Source organism: Adiantum capillus-veneris, chromosome 8 (genome assembly GCF_014529385.1).
Source record: "Adiantum capillus-veneris isolate H3 chromosome 8, ASM1452938v2, whole genome shotgun sequence".
In the NCBI taxonomy this organism is placed as follows: domain Eukaryota; kingdom Viridiplantae; phylum Streptophyta; class Polypodiopsida; order Polypodiales; family Pteridaceae; genus Adiantum; species Adiantum capillus-veneris.
Genome location: NC_140938.1, coordinates 104,144,424 through 104,170,681, shown reverse-complemented (window position 1 = coordinate 104,170,681; position 26,258 = coordinate 104,144,424). Strand labels below are relative to the sequence as shown.

Sequence of the window (26,258 nt, the reverse complement as noted above, 5' to 3'; positions counted from 1 at the left end):
CTCTAAGCTACGCCATGTAGCTATGCACTTTCAAAAGTCCGCCAGGAAATGGTGGTCTAGCCTACAGGCCAACGGTGAAACCCCTCAAACATGGAAAACATTAAGAGCTTCCATCATGAAGCAGTTTTTGGCCACCAATGCGAAAGACAAAGGACTCACCGAATGGCGAAGCTTGAAGCTCTCTCCCTACAAATCCATCCACAAATATGTAGACAAGTTTTGGGACTTACATCTCAAAGCTACTGTCTTCAAAAAGATGGATTTTGGAGATAAAAAATAACGATTTTGTACGGGCTTAACTGAAGAAATGGTGGAGTATGTTAATTCCCAAAGGCCACGCACCATATCGACGGTCATACACCATACCATGGGGGCTTCATTAATTAATTTTCAAACAGGGGCTAAGAGAAATCCTAAGCCCACAAAAAACAAGGGTTCCAATGAGCCTAAGGGGAAGGACAATGTCCAAAAATCTCATAAGGGCAATTCCAATAACAACAAAGCTAAGGAGAAGGGAGTTTACAAAGGCAAAAACAAACCCTCTCCTGAAGAGCTTGAGCGTTATCACAAGGATAACTGTTGTTTCAAATGCGGTGAGCAAGGGCATGCGTACCGTTGCTTGCCCCCAAAAGAACACCCGCCATGAGCCTCCTAGAGCTACCTTGGTCAAAATCCAAGAAGAGGAATCTCACCACAAAGGATCTCCTCTATGCCATGCTTGGGGAAAGGGAAGAGAACATGATGCTTTTATTCTCTTTGACCCTCGTTCTACTCACAATTTCATATCCACAGAGTTGGCCACCAAGCTAGGAATCCAAGCCTATGAGATGGGAGATTTCCTACCCGCAGATGGGGCTTTCTAGGGGCAATAAGCTTCAATCACTCCCTTAATTCAAAAATTGAGGCTCCATGTCCAAAGCTATGTGGACAAAGAGGACTTCTTTATCTCTCCTCTCAAGCACGAGGATGTAATCCTAGGGGCATCATGGTTTGATCGCATGGCTGCCAATGTTAAATTCCCTGACAGGAAAATCTACTTTAAGTACAAGAAAAAAGATATGTACATACATGCCAAAGAGTTGGGTAACTCCATACCCATTGTACATACGCAAGCTTTCAATAAGTCAATAAAATGCTCTATTTCCATGTACATGATTTTTGTTAAAGATTCTCAAAATGAACCTAATGCTTTAGCAAAAGAAAATATAAACAATCACAAAGAACTAGAGCTATCCAATTTTCTCAAGGGATTTCAAGATTTTTTTATTGACGACATCCCTTGTGAACTACCTCCTAAATAAGGCAATGATGACCATGCAATTGAAATTCTTCCAGGAAGTTCACCGCCTAACAAACCTCCTTATAGAGTTTCTCAAGCTCAACAAGAGGAGATTATGTGGCAAGTGCATGAGTTAGTTGAGAAGGGCATGGTTAGGCCTAGCTCATCTCCATTTTGCTCACTCGTGTTATTACTGCAAAAGAAAGACGGCACATATCATATGTGTGTCGATTATAGAGAACTAAATAGGATCACTATCAAAAATAGGTTTCCCGTTCCATGGGTAGAAGACCTATTTGATAAGCTACAAGGGTCGACCTACTTTAGTAGAATCGACCTAAAAAGTGGCTACCATCAAATAAGGATAGTTGATCAAGACATTGTAAAGACCACATTTTGCACTACATTTGGTCTTTACGAATACATTGCCATGCCTTTTGGCTTGACCAATGCACCAACCACATTCAACCTCTTGAAGCTATTCAGGCCTCACCGAACCTTTACTGGAGTGTTCTTTGATGATATTATCATCTACTCTAATTCACTAGACGAACACAAGCAACACCTCCAGGTGATATTTCAAGTCTTAAGAGAGAATAAACTTTATGTTAATCGAAAGAAAAGTGAGTTTTTCTTACAAGAGATTCAGTATTTAGGTCATATTATCTCTCAAGAAGGCATCCAAATAAATCCATCAAAGCTAGAGGTAATAAAAGGATGGCCTAATCCAAGGAATCTTCATGAACTAAGAAGCTTTATAGATATGTGTGCATACTGTAGACGCTTCATAGAGATTTTTTCACAAATCGCGGGACCATTACATGACCTAACAAAGAAAAACATTAGGTATATATGGTCTGCCAAGGAGAACAATTCTTTCAAAAAGCTTAAAGAAAAGCTTATCTCTCAACCTGTGCTTACACTGCCGGATCTCTCAAAGCCATTTGAGGTCCAATGTGACGCTTGTGGTGATTGCCTTGGAGCTGTTTTGCTCCAAGAAGGGCATGCCATAGCCTACGAAAGTAGAAGGCTTGACCTTGTTGAGCAAGCTCTAGGTATATATAAAAAGTAACTCCTCGCAATTCTACATGCCTTAAGACTCATGGAAGCACTGTTTATTGGGGACTCCTTTCATTCTGCGGACGGATCACCAAAGTCTTAAGTACTTCATGACGCAGACCAAGCTCTTCCCAACAAACAAATCAGGTGGGAAAATTTCCTTTTGCAATTCCATTTTCATATTGCTCACATTGTTAGCAAGCATAATCAAGTAGCCGATGCACTCTCAAGACGGCCAAGAGTGAATGAGGTATCCATAGCAACTCACAACGATCTATCTTCTATGATAGATGAGTATGCTATTGATCCCAATTTTAGAGATGTGATTTCAGCCCTTGCACTACGGAAGAAAGAGGAACCATTCACTTTACAAGATGGTTATCTTCTCTATGGCAATAGACTATGCGTTACTAACTCACTCTGTGAGAAAGTAATGTATGAATCTCATGCTCCTCCTTATGCAGGGCATAGATATTTCTATTGGCCTACCATGAAAGCAAACATACAAGAGTATGTTTCTAAATGTGTGGTATGCCAAAAGACAAAGTTTGATAGAGGGAAGCAACCTGGATTGCTTCAACCTTTGCCAATCCCTAATTCACCATGGAGAGCATATCCATGGATTTTATCTTTCGATTGTCTAAGTCTATCCATGGGAATATGGAAATATGGACGATAGTAGACAGGTTCAGCAAACAAGCTCATTTTATACCCGTCAAAAAGACTATCAAAGCCCATCAAATAGCAACCCTCTTCATATCACAAATCTTCAAGTACCATGGATTGCCAATGTCCATAGTGTCGGATAGAGATCCTAGAATGAGCAATAATTTTTGGAAGGGTCTCTTTGAGAATTTAGGGACAAGGCTAAACTTCCCTTCGGCCTATCACCCCCAAACGGATGGCCAAAGTGAAATAGCTAACTTAACAATTCTTGATCTACTAAAAGCCTATGTGACAAAAGTAGATTAAAGGTCCCAATGGGAGAAGTACTTATCCTTAGTAGAGTATGCCTACAATAATACTATACATACCTCCATGGAAAAATCACCTTTCGAGGTAATTGAGGGAAGATCCAAAAGTCCCTTGCTACTTAAGGTACACGGGAAGATCTTCGTTGCAGATGAGTATAGCCGAGACCTACAAGAATCTTTCCAAAAGATTAAGGATGCTATTTCTATCTCACAGCAAAGGCAAAAGGCTGTTGCTGATAAGCACGGAAGAGCCCAAGCCTTTAAAGAAAATAATTGGGTCTTACTTAAATTTCCCAAGGCTCGATTAAGGCACACCACAAGCAATAATCCTACGGGACAACAAAAGTACTATGCTAAGTTAGCAAAAAGGTACTATGTTCCTTTCCAGATTCTTCGACCAATCAATGAGATGGCCTACCAGCTCAAGTTGCCCAGCCATTGTCTCATACACAATGCTTTCCATGTGAGCCTACTAAAGCCTTACAAAGGAGATCCACCTCAAGAACCAACTATTGAAGACCCACCGGAGATCGAGGTCCAAGAAGAGGTACTGCAGCCCGAGTCTATTCTCCGACATGAAGACAAGGTATTAATAGGTGGTAAGACTATCCAACGGTATCTTATTAAGTTTAAGAATGATCCTTTTGAAGGATAACCTAAACCTTGTCAATGCTTACAATGCTTCCCTAGAGTAAGCAAATGTACATATGTTTAAAATTAACAAAGTTTTTGTCTTATAAGACTCTCTTTTTCTTTATTATGCACAAATGTTAAGTAATATGCAGGCTTAGAATCAAGTTTGTGGAGATGACGTCTTCCAAACACCAAGTAGAGCTTGTCACTCTACTATGGAAGATTGATAGGACTAATGTGCAGACATGCTTGCGACATCTTAGGCTCTCAAGCACCAAATGGATTAGTCATCCATTCTGGAACGATGTCGTAGGGTAAGATAGGGATCCTCTACCCGCTAGTGAAAGGACTAATGAATAAACTTTATCTTCTCTACCCCATAGTAGAGGACGACTATGATTTCAAGAGAGAGGTAATGTCATAATAACTAATATCTAATTCTCCTAAATGATTTTCTCATGTTAAACTGATCATTTAATATGGGGAAGTACCATGGGAGAAAAAGCTAGAATATTGGTTAAGCTGGTAGACCGGCCATAATACAGATCCAAAGGACAGAAGATAGGGATCCAAAGGGGGGGGGGGGGGGGGGGGGGGGGGGGGTCATCTACAAAAGAGCAATGTGCAACAATGGGCTTCAAAGACCCTAAGGTCCAGCCCATTAAGACTTCCAAAATGCTAAGGTTCCAAAATTCAAAGGTTATGTCTAATGGTCCAACCCTAGGGAAAATTGGATGCTTTGAGTGTACACAAAAGTCTTTGCAAGCTCCTACATAGGAGGGGGCGAGCGCTTTTTAGTAGGGGATGAGAGAGAAACACACACACACACACACACACACACACACACACACACACACACACACACACACACACACACACACACACACACAACTCATGCAAGCCCCTTTACACAAAGGGCATAGTGGACACATGTCAGCTCCCTAGGCCAATTGTCCACAAGGTGCACTCAAATCCTATTGGATGGCCATAGAGGTGGACCAATGAGAATTAGGCTAGAGTAAATCTAGTTTAATTCATTTAAAAACACTTGACAAAAGAACCTAGAAGACTATTGGAGAGTCTCCCAAGGGGTCCAATGAGCATTTAGCAGCCCAATGGTTTGCCTGCTTCCTATTGGCCAGAAGACAAAGGGGTCCAAAAACATGAGTCGGGCAGGCGTCGAGCCTCTGGCTGTGAGAGGTGTGAGAGAGAATAAGAAGAACAGATGCAAAAGGCTATGTAAATCACCGCAATCACCAATTGATCAATTCAATGCTTTGACTACAACTTATCCTTACCCAAGGTGGACTGTTAACAGCACCGTCCCTTGGATTATCTGCTAACTAGGAGTTTAAGCTCCCGTTTTACACGATTAATCGGGCCATTAACAACACCGGAGCTTAATAAGCTATTTAATCAATCTTCTGAATGATGACAATGATGGAAATTGTCCTCTGCTGCCTTAACTGGTTCAAATACCTCCAAGATTCTGCATTGCTCTTGTTCCTTACTTAACCTCTGTCTCTCGCTGACTTTTCGCACCCGCCTTCTAAAATGTCACCAAGGTGCAACTCGGTTCGATGACGAGCAAGGATCTATTCATTAATTTGCTAGGAATATTCCCACAACACCTTAGCTTTTAAAAGCAACACTCAGCTAGATCTGATGCACACGCTATGCATGTCTCTCCTCGCCCGCTCCCATCCCACTTGGGTCTGCTCTGCTTTGCTCTACGAGTGCCTTCCTTGGGTGCATGCAAGCATGCACGAGCGAAGTTTGGTCTGCATCATCATCCCTTTCGGCCTTTAAAAGCAATGTTGTGCAGGAGAGAGAGAGAGAGAGAGAGAGAGAGAGAGAGAGAGAGAGAGAGAGAGAGAGAGAGAGAGAGAGATGCACAGGGCAGCATTCCGCTTGCACCCAGGGCAGCAATATGGTAGAGAGAGAGACAGACATCGTGCACGGGATCATGGCAAAGAGGGAGGGAGAGAGAGAGAGAGAGAGAGAGAGAGAGAGAGAGAGAGAGAGAGAGAGATAGACACATGATGTCCAGCCATCGCCTTCGGTTTGCCAATCTCTTGCGTGCGAGACACACCTTCCACCCACACTCGTTGACATTCTCGAGTCTACCAGCAGCAAGCACTGGAAAACACACACACACACAAATATCGTGTCATCGCAACAGAATTTGTATCGAAGATTGAGAAGCTCGCCTCGCCCTCGAGTTGGACTTTTCGAGCCTGATCCTTGGCGGTGAGAGAGAAAGACGGAGAGAGCGTGCTCTAGCTACACCTATGCCTCTGCATCCGCCTTTGCCTACTCCTCTACTGTCGTTGTTTGAAGGCTGTACTGCCACACCCTGCAGAAAACAGCCAAGGGTTGTCCACCCTTGCGAGTGCTATGCCTTGCCGTGAGACAGAGGGAGAAGGAGACATCTTCCCTGCTGTCCATCGCGACGAACGCTCAGAGAGGGCCTCCAATATTCTCTCAGCCACAGAGATGGGCACCATTCAAAAGAGAGAGAGAGAGAGAGAGAGAGAGAGAGAGAGAGAGAGAGAGAGAGAGAGAAATATCTCCACGTGGAAAGATGAAGGGACAGAGAGAGGAACTTTTCTTTCTTTTTTCCCTTTATCCTTCACAAACAAATTGAGCATCTTCGTAAATTCTTCGTAATGTGACCTGCTTGCAAAATTGTAGGGACATACTGGGTCTTCATCAACATCAGCAAATAAGCATTCACCAGCCAAATTTATAGCCTTAAGATCTCTAATTGATATTGGGAGAGTGTTAGGCCCTAGACTAAAAGGGAAAGGCACAAACAGATAGCTTTATTTTGTCTATACATTTAATTTACATAACTATGAGGGTCTCTTTTATTTTATTTTATTTTATTTTGATGCACCAGAGGCCCACAAGGGGAGGTGCTTATCCCTTCCAAAATATTAGCCATGAAACATGGTCAGGCAAGGGCCGCATACCATCATACAAGAGCTATGTGTAGGCATCACCATGGCCACCTAATTGACGCACCACATGTTGGGAATGACGGAGAGAACTAGCTGGGAACCTCCTCCTCGGGTAACCCACCCTAGGAGGAGGATGCACTCGAGTGTCCAAGGGCAAGAGCCCTAGCAACGTGAACACTAGGTGAGCACAAGGTGTCCCTCTAGACGTGACCCAACAAGGGATTTGACATGTATGGCATTGTCATCGCACATGACGTGCTATTGTCTACCAATCTTTAGTATCTGTCTCATTGCTTTGAAAGTGTGTCTTTAGTTAGCTATACGCATCTTATAACCGTGGGTGATTGTTATACTTGTTTTAAGACACATTAACCTAGAGAGCTATTATGAGCTTTCTTGCATAATTTATGTAGAAAAGACTGTAAGATTCCCAAGTATTGTAATATAAAAAAGTAATGCTATAGCATGTTGGTTGTGTTTTTTTTTTTTCTATATTATAGAGCTTTTGTGTCACTCCTTTATACTATGTTTTGTATAGCACTAGCATGCACACTAATTGATAGTTCTTCTAGGTTTTAAAAAGGTAGCTTGGGAAGACTAAGATGTTTCATGAAGAGACACTAGTTAGTTTTAACTTTTTGTGGCATTTTGGAGATTATATGCATGCAATGTTTTGATGCTATCTAGTAACAAAACTTACATGGCGTAATAAGCCTTACTTGGAGGATGCATAGGGCATGGTTTTCCGTGCACTAAATATTTCCTTACATGGAGTAATAAGCCTTACATGGAGGATGCATAGGGCGTGGTTTTTCATGCACTAAATATGGCATAGGGAGTGGTTTTTCACATGCTATGCTTTGCTCATGTTCGTAGAAACTATGGTGACTATATTGCTATTGATAATAACCAAGAAGCTCCTACCAATGAGCTAAGAAAAGTAGCTCATTTTAAAAGATTATAAGAACTAACTCATCAATTATTTCAAAAATGTTGCACGCGTGGACGTTCTATGATGTTTACAACGGAGATAAAGACTCGGTTTGCACTTGGGATGCCTAAGGGATAAAGCACCTCTCCATCATGCAAGCTACTAATAGAATTAGTGATGATTGGTGCTAATATGTATTATTTTTCTCAACCAAAACATAGTTTCCAATAACTTGCGAGCAAATTGACCTAAAGGGGAATAATAAAGGTTTGATAGCAAAGGTGGTTAGTTTGACAAATATGAGTTGCACCTCGAAACCCACCTTCCTTTCTTTAAATCGTGTTAAGACATGGTCCCCCTTTTTGGAGTGGGGTCTCTAAACATCTCCTCCTTAAAGAAATAAAATCAATTGTCTCAATATTTAGAATTCTTTTCCTCGTTCTCAACCAACAGAGGCTCTTTTGGATAGAATCAACATCTTTGTTTGTGTATCTTAGATGCTCACCAGGAAGTAAGTCATGAGATTAAAAGAAAATATTTTGCTTGACGTCCCTACAATTGGGTATAGATGGAAGAAAAGGTGCACATTTATGCGTGAGTATTAGCGAATGATTTTATTTTCTACCTCCATCAAATTGCATTGTGACATGTTTGCATGATTCTTGTCACGATAACTTTCTTTGAATTCTTGACCACAAATTCATATTGCATGAGCATCACTATCTTCTAGATTCTGGAGAGAATGCTAGCACCCAAGGAAGGTGATAGCCCATGAGAACAATTTTTCCGTTCATCAATTTTGCCTACATCGAGTCTTGAATGTGTGTGAAGCTATGATGTTACATTGGTCTTCCCACCATGTCTAACACCAAGCATCAGGAGTGAGACTCCATAAGTCTTTGTGAGTTCCAAGTTTGATACACAATGAGAATGCATGATAGCCTTAAGCGAAAAACAAGCAAAGCTTGACTTTCTAATTGTACACCAAGCTAGCTCCCAAGTGAACCTACTTTTTTTTCCATAACCACGAGATGTATAAAAGACTCCAGCCAGCTCTCGGGTAACCTACCTTTCCTTATGAGCCACAATATGTATGAGACATTATACATTTTGTTGAGACGTATAAGGCACATATAACCTTTCATGTAAGGTTCATTCATTCAAATTTCGAGACACTTTCAACATGCACCCGGTTGTATCTCATTCCTTGCAAAGGGTATACCCATGGATATATAAAGTAGTGATCAGTGAGAGTCAAAAAATAGTGGTACAAGAATGGGGATCGCAATGGCCCATCAACATACAGGCCATTTTTAGAGAACTTACAACGAGTGCTGGCAGAGATAATCTAGTACTCAAACTTTGTGAATATCCACTTTTGCAAGTTTGGCATGAGAGGACCAGGAACACAATAAGCCCATTGTATGAAGATCATCATTGAGCTATAGAAGGATAGACAACATGCATGTGTGTGTTGTGTGTGTGCACACGCACATGCACAATATTTATAACAAAACCGTCAATGTATGGTTAGTTCACATGAAAAGCATTAAATGCATCTCTTACGGATACAGCTTAAAACATTGCAATGCGTATGCCTTATAATAACTTGGTCGTGTGCTCAACCATGGGTGAATTGTCCTTCAAATGGTCACCCAAGGAGAGGACTCCTTCATTAAGCAAGCCTTTAACAATGGCAGGGACACTTAGACATAGAGAATTTGGCTCGTTGCGTAGGTACTTACAAGTGCATGAGTAACCTCCAAAAGAAAGCATGGACTTAAATTTTGAGATTTACAAAATTCAGATTTATCTTTTAAGAGAAGAGTATCACTTGCTAACCTGACTCTAATTCAAGACTGAAGTCATTCACAGATGGAATTGTACAACCTGACTCTAATTCAAGACTAAAGTCGTCATCGATTAGCCCACACGAGAAAGAAATTAGAGATGAGTCCCTGATGACTTTATTGAGTAATTACTCTTTAATGTGAATTGCATTCATGCTCTGGAAGATCTAAGCAAACACAATATTTTACTAAATTCTCTCATGAATAAATTCAGTGAAGGTCAACAGAATAATGTAAAAGGAAAAGGAACAAGACAGCAAGATGGAGTACATTATGCTTGTGAATCATGTAGGCAATCAATTTCAACATTCATACATAGTACTTGTAAGTATAAGAAAACAACGGATTGAAAAGACAAACCTGCCACTTCTGCAGCCTTTTGTAGCCAGTCTTCAACGCATGACATTCCTTACTCGTATTCAATGAAGCTTTGTTAAAGAAAAATACTGGCAATTAGAAAATGCTTTACCCCCAACCATCTTCACTATTATGCAACCATCTCCTCAGCAAGTCATCCATAAACAAGCACAAAAATACAGTCATTGTAAAATGCAAAAGCATGCTCATGCGAAAATGCTGGCCTGTCCATAGACATCTTCTCATGAAACATTTTCCTGCCACTGCTTTCTTTATGAACTCAAACATCAACTCTCTTCGCTTTCCTGTGTAGACTGCTCCACCCACACACAAGCAACCACTCCAAAACCGCGGAAAACATACTCAAATAAAATTATATGCTAATTTTGCACCAAATATACAGAATTAGAACGTAACTGGCATTACTCCTTAAAACCACTGTGATCCCCTCTTTAATGAAGAAAAACGTATACAAAATTCTGACCTTTTTTCCTTCTCAAATGGGCATGGGCTTTTCTGAATTATACAGACAAAGCGACACAGTACCGACTCAATAAGCTGAAGTAATCTTTCATAGGCAAAGCTAGCATAGCATCCCCGTTTGAACTTCAAGACCATTACATAAAATTGCTCACTTTCGAGGAACTGATTTCAGCATCTCTTCCAGCTCTCCCGACTGCCAAACAAAATAACTCAATCCATTCAATTGTCAGAGGCAAATGAATAAAAGACAGCATGTGGCATTTTACATACATACCTCATGCATTTTTTTCAAAATATCAGAACCTCCAACGAATTCCCCGTTTATGTATAGCTGGGGAAAAGTTGGCCAATTGCTGCCAATAGCAAAAACAAAAGTATCAACATAGTGTATGCTTCAGACCAATTAAAATGCATGTCCTTCACAAAAACCTTGAGTGAATTGAACCTCTCTCTCTCTCTCTCTCTCTCTCTCTCTCTCTCTCTCTCTCTCTCAGATTAGGCTCTCAGCACCGCCTCGTTATTTATAACGAGATGGCACAATGGCCTACTTTAGGAGGACTGACATGCATACCACATGCAGTTGCAGCCGGAAAGGGAGGAGTACCGTGGATTACATCATGGGACCAGAGAGGCCACCCACCTACTTAGCTCGTTCACCATCCCACCCATACCAATTGGAGGCGACCATACCTATCTAGCACTCTCCTTCACTGGCGACGCCACACCCATGACACGCGTGAGGTCGAGAAGGGACTCCTCTTGCTCCACCCCTCTACACCACTACCTATGCTGGCCTCCCACATCACATCTGTTCTTCAGACATCAGCCATTAGATCTTTCCAGTACACGACCCATACAGATCACACTCCCCCCGCCACAGAACCGCTGGTAGGATGAGGAGTGCACAGACCTCTACCGCCGGCTGCAAGCACAACGGACTCTTGGTGAGACCACTGATTGAGAGGCCAGACGCCAGATGAAGACACTCACACGCCGAAAGCGGCGAGCTTTCGAGGAGGCACAAGAGCTAGAGATATACCATCTATTCATGAGCATGGACAGTGCCACAACATGGCGCGCACCCTCTAGGAGCCAAGACCGACTACCCCCATTGAAGATCCACAGGTATGGTATGACTCTCCAGAGAAAATTTATGAGGTGCCGAAACAGCCTCCGATTCCACAACCTCCCAGGCCTCGACCACGAGCTCCTCCTCCTTCACAACAGCAATGGTCAAGAAGGCCATCCACCGACTACAGCACCGCCGATCATCAGATCTGTTGGGTCTAAAGGCCCTTTTGGCCACCTCTCTTGTACACTTATATATATTTTATACTTTGGGGTGTGAACCACCCCTTGGGCCATTTAAATGGCTCCCTTATAATGTGTACCCTAAAAACAATAACATAAGAAAAGTGAGATAGCGTGCGAGCTGGGTTCAGCCGTACGAAAAGAAACCTGTGTCGATCTCTCTCTCTCTCACGCTCACGTTCTCAGCAAAAATCTCCATCGATTGTTTGCAACAAGTGCTTCATCCTCTTCAAAATGGTATCAGAGCATGGCTACGTGCCTTGGGCGACTCCCTCACGTGTAGGTAGGACTTTCTCTCTCCTGTGAAAATTTTCTCTCTCTAGAAACAGCAATGCAGGAGCTTTCTCTCTCTTCTCCAAGTACGGTACGGCATCTACCATTGCTCACATGCTGAAAATAGAGAAATGCTGGTCCAAAACAGGTGTTTTTGGACTGTTTTTGACTAAAAACAAGCCATTTTCTGCATATTCAGGTGTATAAACAGCAAAAACAGGTTTGCAGGTTATCACAGGGCACTTTGGGGAACTCAATTTCACGTTTGGAATTGGGGCTTTTTGCTTCTTTGCTGAAATTTGTCAAATTTCAGCAATTTTTCGCGACAAAACTTGGGGCTTTTGCTAATTTCAGCAAAAACTATCAAGTTCACTCCTTACAAGTGCAGGTGACGAAGCTACAATGGAGAATTGAGCAGTGAGAATTTGGGGCCTTTGCTGTTTTTTGAAAAATTCGGTAACATTTCACTTATGTACTTACATTTGTGGTCAATTCGAGCAAAGAGATTGAGGCTTGTGGAGCTACAAGTGTTTATTCAATCATTTGAGCAACTTTCACCTCTTATGCGTATTGCCAAATGTACTTTATGCAGTGAGACTGTGGCATGTACAACATTGGAGTCATTGCAAATGCATTTTTCGTGATGTATACTTGATGCGAGGTTGCTTTATGCGTTAAGTTTGACATGCTCAATATGTCTTCTTGCTGAAAATTTTACTCTTTAAAGTAAATTACAGCATTACAGTTGTTCTTGCAGGCACTTTTATAGTGTATACTTGCATTTTCTCTTGCGGTACAGTGCTTGTACTTCTTGGCTGAAAATTATGAGTTTTTTTGTTTTCTCCCATCATGGCTGACACTTCATCATCCTCGGACTCTAAGAGCCTCTTTGAGATCCGTAGGTTTGATGGTACAGGTTTTGAATTGTGGAAGGATCGCATACAGGGCATTCTTTTCTTGAAAGAGTGCGATGATGCATTGGCTGTAAATAAGCCAGAGGGCATGTCAGATGCAGATTGGACTAAGCTTAACACGAAAGCCATTACTTACATTAAGATGGTTGTGACTGATGATATCCTGGTTGATATCAAGGGGCTTGACACAGCTATGGCTGTGTGGAATAAGCTTAAAGCTACTTATGAGAATATGACTCCTGTAAATCAGGTTCATCTCATGAGGAAGCTTGTAAGCTTAGTGCTTGATGAGTCTAAATCTGTCTCTGATCACTTGAATGCCTTTGCTAGAATTTTGAGTCAGTTGAGTGACTCAGGTCTGCAGGCTTTTGAGGATGATAAGCTCAAGGCTATCTTTCTACTTATGACACTGCCAGAGTCTTGGGAAGCATTGGTTGTTTCTTTGAGTAACAACTCTAACTTGACCTATGATGGTGTGCATGGTTCTATCCTCAATGAGGAGATTAGATGCAAGTCAAGTGGGAGTGGCAGTGGATCAGCCTATAATGTGCGTGGACGCAATGATAAAAGGCAAAATGTTACAAATAAGCAGAAATCGCAGCAAAAGCAAGCAAAAACAGCAAGACATCACTTGCTATTAATGCGGAAGAAAGGGGCATAAAAAGCCTAATTGCAAGTTTTTTAAGAAAGAGCAAGAGCGCAAGAAGCAAATGAATGCAAAAGGCAAGAAAAATGACAAAGAGGGCAGCTCTACCCCTAAAGAAAGTGAGCCTGAAAAGGCAAATGTGATCTCTAGTGTTGTCATTAAAGAGATTGATGAAAATGAAGACACTAGTGATTTTTGGGTTGCATCTTCAGATCCACATGTCATGACTGTTGAGGATATGCATATCACTAAGCATGATGTGATAGATGCTTTGCTTTCTACTCATGATGGCCTATCACAATCTTGGATTGTTGACAATGGTGCCTCTTTTCATGTAACTCCCTCTTTGGAGTGTTTTGCCTCATACACTGCACGAAACCTTGGAAAAGTGTATTTGGGCAATAACTATGCTTGTGACATTGAGGGAGTTGGCACCATACACCTGGCACTTGATAATGGCCAAGAATTCACTCTTCACGATGTTAGGTATGTGCCTGGTATCAAGAAGAGTTTGCTTTCAGTTGGGCAGTTGGATAGCAGAGGCTTTTTCACTACATTTGGTGGTGGCATGTGGAAGATCCAAAAGGGATCTATGCTTATTACTAGAGGCAGTAAGAAGGGTACTTTATACTATCTGCATTGCGAAGCATTACCTGGCCGCTTTGTCGCAATTGTAGAAGTGCAGTCACACATGGAGCTTTGGCATAAGCGTCTTGGACATATGAGTCATAAGGGATTGCAGACTCTTTCCTCCCTTGGTAGGATTGATGTAAAAAGCTCTAAACTTGATTTTTGTTATGATTGTGTACTTAGGAAGCATGTAAAAGCTTCTTACTCTCATGGAGCCTCTAAAAAGGCTAGTATTTTGGATCTCCTACATTCTGATGTATGCACAATGCCAATAAAAACTCATGGTGGTTCTCGTCACTTTGTGTCTTTCATTGATGATTGTTCACGTAAACTATGGGTTTATTTGCTGAAGGATAAGAGTGAGGTTTTAAATGCATTTAAAAAGTTTTATGCCTTTGTTTGTACTCAAAAGGGTTTGAAACTTAAATGCATACGTACAGATAATGGGGGGGAGTATGTTTCTAAAGACTTTAATGTTTTTTGTGGTGAGAGTGGGATTAAAAGGGAGCTCATTGCCCCTTATAATCCATCTTCGAATGGTGTGGCTGAGCGTATGAATCGCACGCTATGTGAGAAGATTCGGTGCATGCTGTCTACAGCTAATCTCTCGTAATTGTTTTGGGGAGAGGCACTTAAAACCGCGCTGCATATATGCAACCGATCTCCACATCGTGCACCTTGATGGTGGCATCCCTAAAGAGGTTTGGTATGGCAAACCGGCTTCATATGACCATTTGAAAGTCTTTGGTTGTGAATGCTATGTACATGTGCTTGTTGACTTGAGAACCAAACTCAATATGAAATCCTTGAAAGGCATCTTCTTGGGTTATGGAGATGAAGGTGAAATGGGATATAGAGTTTGGATTCCGGGGTCACATAAGGTAATTCGCAACCGGGATGTGGTATTTAATGAACCTAAGCTGCTGAAAAATGCCACATCCAGTGACTTGGATAAGAAAAAAGTGAAATTTCAGCATGATCAGTCACTTCCACAGCCATTTTCTATTGAAAATTCAGCTCCTTTTGATGCTGGTCATGAGGATTAGCGTGTTATCATTGAGCCAGATGATAATGGACAACAGGGGGATGCTGAAATTCAGCCTGAGGGTCAAAATCAGCATGCTGAAAATCAGTTACAGCAGCCTGAAAATCAATTACAGCAGTGTATAAATGCTGAAAATCAGCCTCTAATTGATGGGGTTAATGTTCCGCATGATGCAGACCCATTGCCGGTAAACATAGATCATTGGGTGAGGAGGTCTACGTGTCAGAGACGTCAACCAGAGAGGTTTCAACCATCTTTGGACTGTATTTTGTTGACTGATGAGGGAGAGCCTCTTACATACAAAGAGGCCCAGTCTTGTGAAGACAAAAGTAAGTGGGAGCTTGCTATGAAATCTGAGATGCAATCACTGTATGCAAATAATACATGGGAGCTTGTGCCTTTGCCCAAAGGAAGGAAGGCTATTCCTAACAAGTGGGTTTACAAGGTCAAATGTGTTGATGACAAACCCAAGTACAAAGCACTTCTAGTTGCTAAGGGTTATGCACAGAAGGAAGGCATCAACTTTCAGGAGATCTTCTCACCTGTAGTTAAGATGTCTACTCTCCCTGTGTTGTTTGCTCTATGTGCTATCTTGGATTTGGAGCTGGATCGAATGGATGTGATCATTGCTTTCTTACATGGTGACTTGGATGAGGAGCGGTACATACAGCAGCCTGAGGGCTATGTCATTCCAGGGAAAGAGCATTTGGTATGCAAACTGAAACATAGCTTGTATGGGTTGAAACAATCCCCTAGACAGTGATACAAGAAGTTGATACTTTTATGCTCAACCATGGGTTCAAACGCAGCCATGCATATCACTGTCTTTACACTAAAAAGGCTCCTGATGGTAGTCTTATTGTGCTAGTACTGTATGTGGATGACATGTTGATTACTGGCAAGCATAAGGAGACTTTAAATGCTTTGAAAATGGAGCTGAATTCAACTTTTTCGATGAAAGATTTGGGTGCAGCTGAACATATTTTGGGTATGCGTATTACGAGGGATAGAAAGAAGCGTCTTTTATTCCTTTCTCAAGACAAGTACATCAAGAAAGTGCTTGAGAGATTTAATATGGCTGATGCTAAGCCTCTTGGTGTGCCTTTACCTCCGCACACAAAACTTAGCAAGCTTGATTGCCCAAAAGATGATGTAGCTGCCCATGCTATGAAAAGCATTCCTTATGCTTCAGCTTGTGGTTCATTGATGTATGCCATGGTTGCTACACGACCAAACATTGCTTATGCAGTGGGAGTTGTTAGCAGGTTTATGTCTAATCCTTGCAAACCACATTGGGAGGCAGTGAAGAGCATTTTCAGGTACTTAAAAGGTACACAAGACACGTATTCACACTTGCTGGAGGTGCTATATCATGGTGTTCAAGGTTACAAAAGATTGTGGCATTGAGCACCACAGAGGCTGAATATATTTCAACCACAGAGGCTTCTAAGGAAGCTATTTGGCTTGGCAGGTTGGTCAGAGATTTTGGTCTTCCTGCATATACTCCAATACTTGGTTGTGATAGTCAGAGTGCTTTATGCTTGGCTAAGAATGCCATGTTTCATGCTCGTACCAAACACATTGATGTGCGGTATCATTTTATAAGACAAGTATTGGATGATGGCCTTGTCACATTGACAAAGGTCAAAACACAGGATAACCCTGCAGATGTTCTTACTAAGCGTCTTGCTAAGACACAACATCAGCATTGCTTACACTTAGTGGGAGTTACTTAAAGGTACCACATAGGACCTTTAAGTGAGAGGTTGTTGGGTCTAAAGGCCCTTTTGGCCACCTCTCTTGTACACTTATATATATTTTATACTTTGGGGTGTGAACCACCCCTTGGGCCATTTAAATGGCCTCCTTATAATGTGTACCCTAAAAACAATAACATAAGAAAATTGAGATAGTGTGCAAGCTGGGTTCAGCCGTACGAAAAGAAACCTGTGTCGATCTCTCTCTCTCTCTCACGCTCACGTTCTCAGCAAAAATCTCCATCGATTGTTTGCAGCAAGTGCTTCATCCTCTTCAAGATCATACAGGTTTACAAAAAGAGCACCTCATTTATGCATCTGCCGCGATAGCCCCGTTGATCGCACATGCATTCAACCGGGCTATAGGGGAGGGCTTCCCAGAGGAGTGGACCATACACACCATTGTGCCGATCCACAAATCTGGACGCCCCTTGGACCCAAGGAATTATAGGACTATCCTAATTAGCCATACAATGGTCAAACTATATGGGCAGTTCTTGAGGCTGAGCTTAGTTCTTACGGAGAGGTTGAGGGCCTACGGGCTCTTGGCAAGGCAGGGTTCAAGTAGACCTTCTCTACTATCGACCACATCTTCGTTTTACGCTGCCTCATTGATCGGGCAAAGGTGCAGAAGAAGAGGCTTTACTGCTACTTTGTGGATTTCCGCAAAGCGTTTGACACCATCCCATAGGAGAGGCTCTTTCGACGACTCCAGAGTTTAGGGATACCTTCGGAGATGATATGGGCCATCTATGCTCTCTATGAGAGAGTGATTGGGAGAGTTCGTTGCCAAGGCGGTCCGTCAGAGTCTATCGCTAGCACCATTGGTGTTAAGCAAGGATGCCCCCTCTCCCCAACCCTCTTCGGACTCTCCATCGACGAGATCTTTGAATACATCGTACGAGCGGGAGGGGCAGGAATGGACCTAGCATGTACCAAAGTCCACATTATGCTATATGTTGATGACATTGTACTGATTTTCAGAGTCACCAAAGGACCTACATAGCCATTTGAAAGGCTTGGATGAGTTTTGTCAGACAAGGGACTCACAGTGAATCTTGGGAAAACCAAGATCATGATCTTCCACACCTCCAGAGCAATTCGACGAGCAGCCACATTTACAGCAGCAAGAGGACGAGTAGAGGTAATCACCTCCAGAGTCACATTCACCAGCAAACAAGGGCCATTCTCCATGGCACAAGCCGTCACTAACAAACTCACCAAAGGATATGCAGCACTGGCCAGTAAAGATGCCATCAGACACACTTTCAGGAACTCCGCACAAAGGGGTTGCTATTCGGCACATTAGTCACTCCAACCCTGATGTATGCAGCAACAGAGTGGGCTCCCGGATTGACAGATAGCCAGTGGGCAAGGGTTGAGAGACCACAGGTCTATATGATTTCTCGCCTGTTTCGAGGCAAGCACACAGTACCACCGCACATCATCAGGGTAGAGCTTGCCACCCCTTGCATGGTAGTGGAGGCACTCTTCCAAACGGTCTACTTCATCTAGAGAGAGAGAGAGAGTTCGTGACCGACAGACACACACGACGTGCATTTGAGTTAGCTATACAGATATCAGAGGCTGGATACCACACAGCATGGTACACACAAATTAGAGCATGGTTTGAAGCACACGGGGACTTGACATGGAGAGTTTTCCAGCTTTCCAATACGACCCGACTTCCCCCAGCTTCATCTCACACGTAGTGAGAGAAACATAGTGATCCGACAGGAGCTCTGACAGCTTTATATCAAACAGACTTGGATCACATCTCCCCTTCGACAAAAGATGTCACACTACAGAGACCATTTTCATACATACTGTAGGACAAGTTCATACTCGAGCTTGAAGCCAATGAAGCAACAACTGTCACCAGCGTGTGACTACTATCTATCCTTTTTGTTGATTTCTTTCTTATTATCTATTTACTTTCACTTTTTGGAAACACCCCTCGGGAAATCTAACTGCCCTGCATTGCATAGCTAGTGTGGAACTGTCCAGAGGGAGTCCAGGCCTAAGGGCAAGAGAGCACTAAGGTTGGACAAGGACTATGGTTAGCCAAGTGGGGTCATTGACTAGCCAAAGTGGAATCCTTTGCTACAGAGGCTACATTTTAGTTCTGGATGTGGCCGCAGTGTACAAAGAGGGTCGGATGACCTAGAAAGATACAATGGCAGCGTCTCCTAAAATTTAGGGAACTGCTATTTTGGGACCTGAAAATGTGTTGACGTCATTACCTCCGGAATGACAAGGGGAACATTTTCTTACTCTGCCGTGAAGTCAACTGGGCTACCGGTTGGGAGATTTTTAGGCGGCAACCCCGAAACGGGAAAATGTTTGTAAATGTGCCAAGTGGCACATTCTGGTGCACTTGCCTCATGCAACAAGAAGTGGCGCTGAATTTAGGAGGGGGAGAGCCTCATTTTCAGTTTTTTGTCACAGGTTAAGAGCTATGGAGTGCTTGCTTTTCCTCTTATGCATAGTGCGGTGCCAGGAGTGATGCCCTGCACGCTACGCACTGCTCTCTCTCTCCCCTTTGGCAGTATGTACAGTTGTGTGGGTTCATGCGCGATTGCCGAGGCAAGAGCCTCTTGCACAGGTACAGGATTAGCTAGCGGCTAATCCCCCCGCAGGTACAGGTGAATTCGGAGAGGTTTCACGCCAGAAATCTCGTCCGATTCAAAGGGCAAGTAGCCCTACAGGTGCGGGAGCTCGAGGACTTGCTACGGATGCAACCGGCACGCGAAACGGAGCCCGAAACAGTGAATTACAGCCTGCTGTGTATTTTTGCAGGTTTAGGGTTTTGGCCCTAGACGGACCCTAATACCCCCAGGAGGTTCGCGGACGCAAGGGGACCGCTGTACAGGTGATCTGGCGCATTTTCAAGGCTGAAAACAGAGAATTCAGCGTGCTGCAGATTCTCGCCAGGTTTTGCAAAGTGCCCGTATGCGTCGGGATAGTCAGCCAATGCGTGGGAATACTGACTGTGAAGGGTTCTAGTACAGTTATGCTGCCGAAATCGGGCTGGAACAGTGCCGAGTTTGTGCGGGGCAGCTTGTAAATAGATGACTAATAATGGGTGAAAGCTAAATCAAGGTTTAAAGTAAAGTCTACCGCCCTTTTTGGATTGAACAGGCCGGTTTCATGGTTCCATCGACGGGATTAAATCACTTTTTCCCATAGAAGTGAGCCTTGGTCAGTTTTGGGCTTGAAGACACAGGGGATCATAGACCAGACACACGGAATTGCAATTATGGCTGACAGACCAGATGATGTGACTGAAGAGGTTTCCTCTTCACAGGGTCAACAGACACATGAAGTGGGTGAGTCCTCAAGACCACCACAGACAGATGACGATATATTCAGGACCCAGTTGGCTACTGCTGTGGCTATGTTCACACAAGTAATGCAAAACCCGAAGTTTTTAGCCTTTCTGCAACCTCCTGTTCTGTCTCAGCAAGTTGGGTCACTGGATCATATTCAAAAGCCTGTTAAGGCTCGAGCACAGGTGATTCATACAGCACAATCAATGGAAACACCTGTACACTTGACGGAGAACATGCAGTCTCCACAACCTGTGCCTAAGGTGCAAGAACAGGTGGCTGAGATGCCAGTCTTTCAGGCTGTACCAGTTCAGCCCGCCACCTTTTAGCAGCCTATAGCTGGTTCTAATGGGCAGGGAAGCAACCTGCAGGCTATGCAACAGGTCTTCCCACCACCTTCAGTACACCCTGGCTATTTTGGAGGTGGATCCGTATTCCAGAGCATGGCTGTTCATGCACCTGGAAATCAGTTTTACACGCCAGGAACAGTGTTTGGGGGTGCTCAAACGATGATGCCTAACCCCATGTACAGTGTCATGGGTATGCAACCAGGGTTTCAGAGCACTCAGGGCCAATTTGGGATGCCACAGGCAAATTTTGGTATGGCTGGAATTACAAATCAGCAGCCAAATATGGCATTTCCAGGTCAAGTTAATAGCGGCCAAGGAACACAGATGAAACCTAATAGTGTTCCCATGTTTCAGTCACTTCCATATGACAATTTAACGCCGCTGGAGAGGCCAACTCCGTACAAAGAAGGTGACAAAGGTGTGTCATTCACGACCTTTACAGGGTTTGATGACAGGAAGAAGGCTCTCTCATTCCTCCAGCAGTTTGACAAGGCCTATGCAGGGGGAAATTTTACAGAGGCTTCAAAGGTCCGCAAGACAGCCACTTTCTTGACAGGGAATGCGGGACAATGGTGGACAACTTTATTGCTTCAAGGGCAAGCTCCGTCCACATGGATTTACTTCAAGCAGATTTTTGCAGCAGCATGGTTATCTGATGACTTTGAAGCAGATGTCATGACAGAATGGCACCAGCTAAATGCTGCCACTTGCAGAAATCTGGATGATTACAATCATAAGTTTTGGAAAGCTCTACTTCCAGTAACTTCCTATAGGTTTGTGCCATTGACAGAACAGATTGAAAAATACTGTTGTGGCCTACCCAAAGGATTGAGAAAATACTGCACGAAGACAAAAGTCACTACTTTGACGCAGCTCATCGAGGTAGCAAACACTGGCAATGGTTTGCTCAAGGGAGAAGATTGTGAATTTAACACTGGCGTCAAGGCAGGATCAGGCAAGAAAAATTCAGCCAAGAAGCACGTTCCCAATGAGGCTCCTAAAGGGACTCAGGAGTCGGCCAACGCAGGGAAAGACAAAGCTACGGCTGAATCAGAAAAAGGACCAGCAAAGAAATGGAAAAGACGTTTTCCTCGTAAGTCAGAAGAGCAAAAGAAGGTCCTGAGGACAGAGAACAAATGCTTTATATGTGAGCAGCCTGGCCACATTGCTTACAATTGTCCTACAAAGAAAAGGCCAGCTGATTCTGATGACAAGGAAGACAAGAAAGGAAAGAAGCCCATGGCTGGTCTAGTGCCAGATATGGTGGGCGACAAGCCAAATACAGATGCAAGTGAGCTTTGCAGAGCATGGGGAAAGGTCAGGGATCAAACAGTGCTTATCTTCTATGATCCAGGTGCCAAAGCCAACTTTATTTCCCCAGAATTGGCTTCAAAGTTGAGAATCAGACCTGAAGAGATGGGGTATACAGCAGAGGCAGGTTTGGCATGTTCTGGCCATACAGAGGCTGTGACACCCATCATTGGAAAGTTGCGTCTACATATCCAGTCCTATGTAGATGCTGAAGAATTTTACATCATGCCACTGGACGGATGTGATGTGTTGTTAGGTATTCCTTGGTTGTTTCGTGTACAGGGAATCATGGATGCCTACAACAAAAAGATCATTGTACAGAGCAGGGGAAAGACTCACATTCTGGATGTAAAGCTTAAAGGGGAGTCTATTCCTACTGTATCAGCTTCTGCTATTACTTCTGTAATGAAAAAGCATCTTTCTGCGTACTTGGTTTTTGCATGTGAAGTGTCAGATTGTGATGAATCAAATTTATCTGTGCTAGATAAAGAAAGGTCAATGTTTTTACAACAGTACAATGACTGTTTTTCCGATTCATTACCGTCTCAATTACCGCTAGAGAGACCCGAGGACCATGCGATAGATTTGGTGCCAGGTAGTAGCCCACCAAATAAGCCTCCGTACAGGGTTAGTGCGGCTCAGCAGAAAGAGATAATGGGCCAAGTACAGGAGATGTTAGAAAAGGGGCTGATTCAGCCCAGTTCATCTCCATTCTGTTCTCCAATGTTATTGGTGCAGAAAAAGGATGGCTCATGGCGTATGTGCATCGACTACCGTGCACTGAACAAGAATACCATCAAGAATAGGTTCCCTATACCTAGAATTGATGATATTATGGACAAATTAGAAGGAGCAGCTATGTTTAGCAGGATAGATCTAAAGAGTGGGTACCATCAGATCCGCATTAGATCAGAGGATGTGCACAAGACTGCTTTTAGAACAACGTTTGGCCTTTACGAATTTTTAGTGATGCCCTTTGGTCTCACAAATGCTCCTGCTACGTTCAATAGGATGATGGACAGAATTTTCTGTCCACACCAGCAGTTTGTTGGTACGTTCTTTGATGACATGATAGTCTACTCAAAGAATGAAGAGGAGCATAGGCATCACTTGGCCATTGTGTTCAAAGAGCTACGCAGTCATAGGTTGCTCATCAATGCAAAGAAAAGTGAGTTTTTTCTGGAAGAGATTCACTTTCTGGGACACATTGTCTCAAAGGATGGTGTCAGAATGGATCCTGCAAAAGTTGAAGCGATCAAGTCATGGCCAAATTTGAAGACGGTGCATGATGTCCGAAGCTTTTTGGGACTATGCTCCTATTACAGAAGGTTTATCCGAAATTTCGTTGAGATTGCTTCACCTTTACATGCTCTTCAAAAGAAGGCAGTCACCTTTAGATGGACACAGAAAGAGATTTTAGCTTTTAATCTCTTAAAGGAAAAGATGACTTCAGATCCAGTCATTGTGTTGCCAGATCTTAGGAAGTCATTTGTTGTCCAGTGTGACGCCTGCGGTAGTAGCATTGGTGCAGTGCTAATGCAAGATGGCAGGGTAGTAGCCTATGAGAGCAGAATTTTGCAAGGGCCAGAGATGACCATGCAGGTCTATGAGAAAGAGTTACTGGCTGTGATTCATGCGCTCTTAAGTTGGAAACACTACCTGCTAGGTGCAGACTTTGTTGTCCAAACGGACCATCAGACCTTGCGATACTTCTTAACACAGACAAAGTTATCTGAGAAGCATATGCGATGGGTAAATATCTTGTCCATGTTCCATTTTCAGATTGTGCATGTGGAAGGCAAGAAGAACGTTGTGGCTGATGCCTTGTCAAGGAAGCCGCAAATTTCAGCTGTGTCGATTCCTTATCATCATGAACTTGATGATATGAGAGAACAGTATGCAAATGATGAAGATTTTGCAAGGGTCTTCTAGCAACTAATGGATGGACAACGTCATGAACACTATCTTCTTAAAGACGGGTTCATGATGATGCATGGCAGATTGTGTGTCACAAAGCCATTGCGACGCAAAGTTATGGAAGAGAGTCATGTCCGAGCGTATGCAGGGCATCATGGTATTGATGCTACAGTTAAAGCGGTTGAGACATTCTTCTATTGGCCTACATTGAGAAGGGATGTGGATGCCTTTGTGCGAGAATGCCTAATATGCCAAAAGGTCAAGTTTGACAGGCAAAAGGCACCAGGGTTATTGCAACCACTACCTATTCCAGATAAACCATGGGAAAGTATTGCTATGGATTTTATCTTTGATCTTCCGAGAACGCAGACAGGAAACGATGGTATTTGGACCATTATTTGCAGATTCAGCAAACAGGCTCATTTTATTTCTGTTAGGAAGAAGATAAAGCCAGATCAGATGGCACGCTTGTTTATGAGCAATATTTTCAAGTATCATGGCATGCCACAGTCGATTGTTAGCGACCGTGATCCACGCATGACAAGTTTGTTCTGGAGAGGCTTGTTTGAGAATATGGGCACCACGCTCAAATTCTCTTCGTCATTTCATCCTCAAACAGATGGGCAGTCAGAAGAGGCAAATTCTACTGTCCTAGATCTGCTGAAGTGCTATGTGTCACAGCATAAAGGAAAGTGGGAGCAGTATTTGCCATTGGTGGAGTATGCATACAATAATACAGTGCATTCATCAACTGGCAATGCACCTTTTGAGATAGTTGAAGGTCGCAAGAAAGTTCCTCCCATACTACATACAAAGGACAAGATATTTGAAGCAGATAAGTATGTTTAGGACATGGATGAAATGTACAAGAAGGTCAAAGTGGCCTTAGAAAGGACTCAGGCAAAGCAAAAGAAAGCAGCTGATCGTCACCGTCGTGAAGTGGTATATTCACTTGGTGATTGGGTGCTTTTACGCTTTGAAAAGGCACGGTTAAAGAAGATGAAGGGCAAGGAAAGACTGTTTCCAAAGCTCAGCATGCGTTACTATGGGCCTTTTCAAGTATGCGACATAATCAGTGATGTTGCATATAGGCTGAAATTGCCTGACAGTTGGAAGATTCACAATGCGTTTCATGTGAGTCTTCTCAGACCCTATGTGGGTGATGTGCCAGAAGATATGCCAGCTGAAGATCAGCCGGAACTCGAGGAACTTGACGAGATCTTGGTCCCTGAACAGATTTTGGCACACAAAGAAAGGAAAGTGAAAGGCAAGGTTGCTAGGCGTTACTTTCAACATTGGAACTCGTAAAGTAAAAGGATGTCAAGGCTCAGTTCAAGATCATGTAGGTCCCCCCGTCGTACTTAGCAAGTTGGTGGATACTAGGAAGCCAACTCAATAAAGGTACAATGTCAAGGTGGGGTCACCAAAGGAAAGTACCCGACAGCTCGGCCGCATTGCATTTTTTGGATGCGGTCCCAGTGGGCATTGATGGTCAGATAACCAATGGGAGTCCAACGGAAGCATCCCCTAAAATTTAGGGAGCTGCTATTTTGGGCCATGAAATTGTTCACGTCATTAGCTTCAAAATGACAAGGGGAACGTTTTATTACTCTGCTGCAAGGTCAACTGATGCACCAATCAAGAGATTTTTAAGCGGGAAGCCCAATGCGGGGAAATTGCATGCATGAGTGCCAAGTGACACTTTTTGGCCAATTTACCAAGTCTGGGAGAACAAAACTCGTAACTAACTACTTGGAGCAATTTTGGAGGCCGATAACTCTGAATTTTCAACCATTTCTCTACATTTTTTGAGCTTCCCATGACTTTAGCTAGGACCAAGGAGCTCGTTTTCAACATTGGAAGGCATCAGATACGTGTTTACAAGGTTGTTTTGTGCGTTTTCAACAGTTTTGGCAGCCATGGAACTCTTCTTCTTTTTGCATCTATTTGTTTACAGATGCATTACAGGTCAAGCGCAGAAGAGGGGACGCTCGATTTATGCTAGGGGGATGCTTCATTGAGAACCTGTCACAGGTTAAGAGCTATGGAGTGCTTTCTTTCCACTCTATGTACAGTGTGGTGCTAGGAGTGATGACCTACACACTACACACTGCACTCTCTGCCGTACATGCAGTTATGTGATGCCCCGCAAGAGGGCTCTTCATTGATTGATGTATAGCTGTGTGGTTTCATGCTTTTGTGCTGAGGCAAGAGCCTCCTTGAGCAGGAACAAGAGTAGCTAACTA

At 43.2% G+C, this 26,258-nt stretch overlaps 1 protein-coding gene across 1 annotated transcript in view; it reads right to left on the bottom strand.

Moving 5' to 3' along the window:
- Positions 1 to 10,406: 10,406 nt before the first annotated feature.
- GRX4 (glutaredoxin 4) overlaps positions 10,407 to 26,258 on the bottom strand; it is a 58,194-nt gene continuing 42,342 nt past the window's right edge. Inside the window, exons 5-6 of the mRNA XM_086518297.1 lie at positions 10,804 to 10,882; positions 10,407 to 10,722 (exon numbers count right to left, since the gene is read on the bottom strand). Coding sequence (XP_086374423.1) covers positions 10,678 to 10,722; positions 10,804 to 10,882 — 124 coding nt within the window. The 3' untranslated portion in view covers positions 10,407 to 10,677. The remainder of the gene's footprint in view (positions 10,723 to 10,803; positions 10,883 to 26,258) is intronic.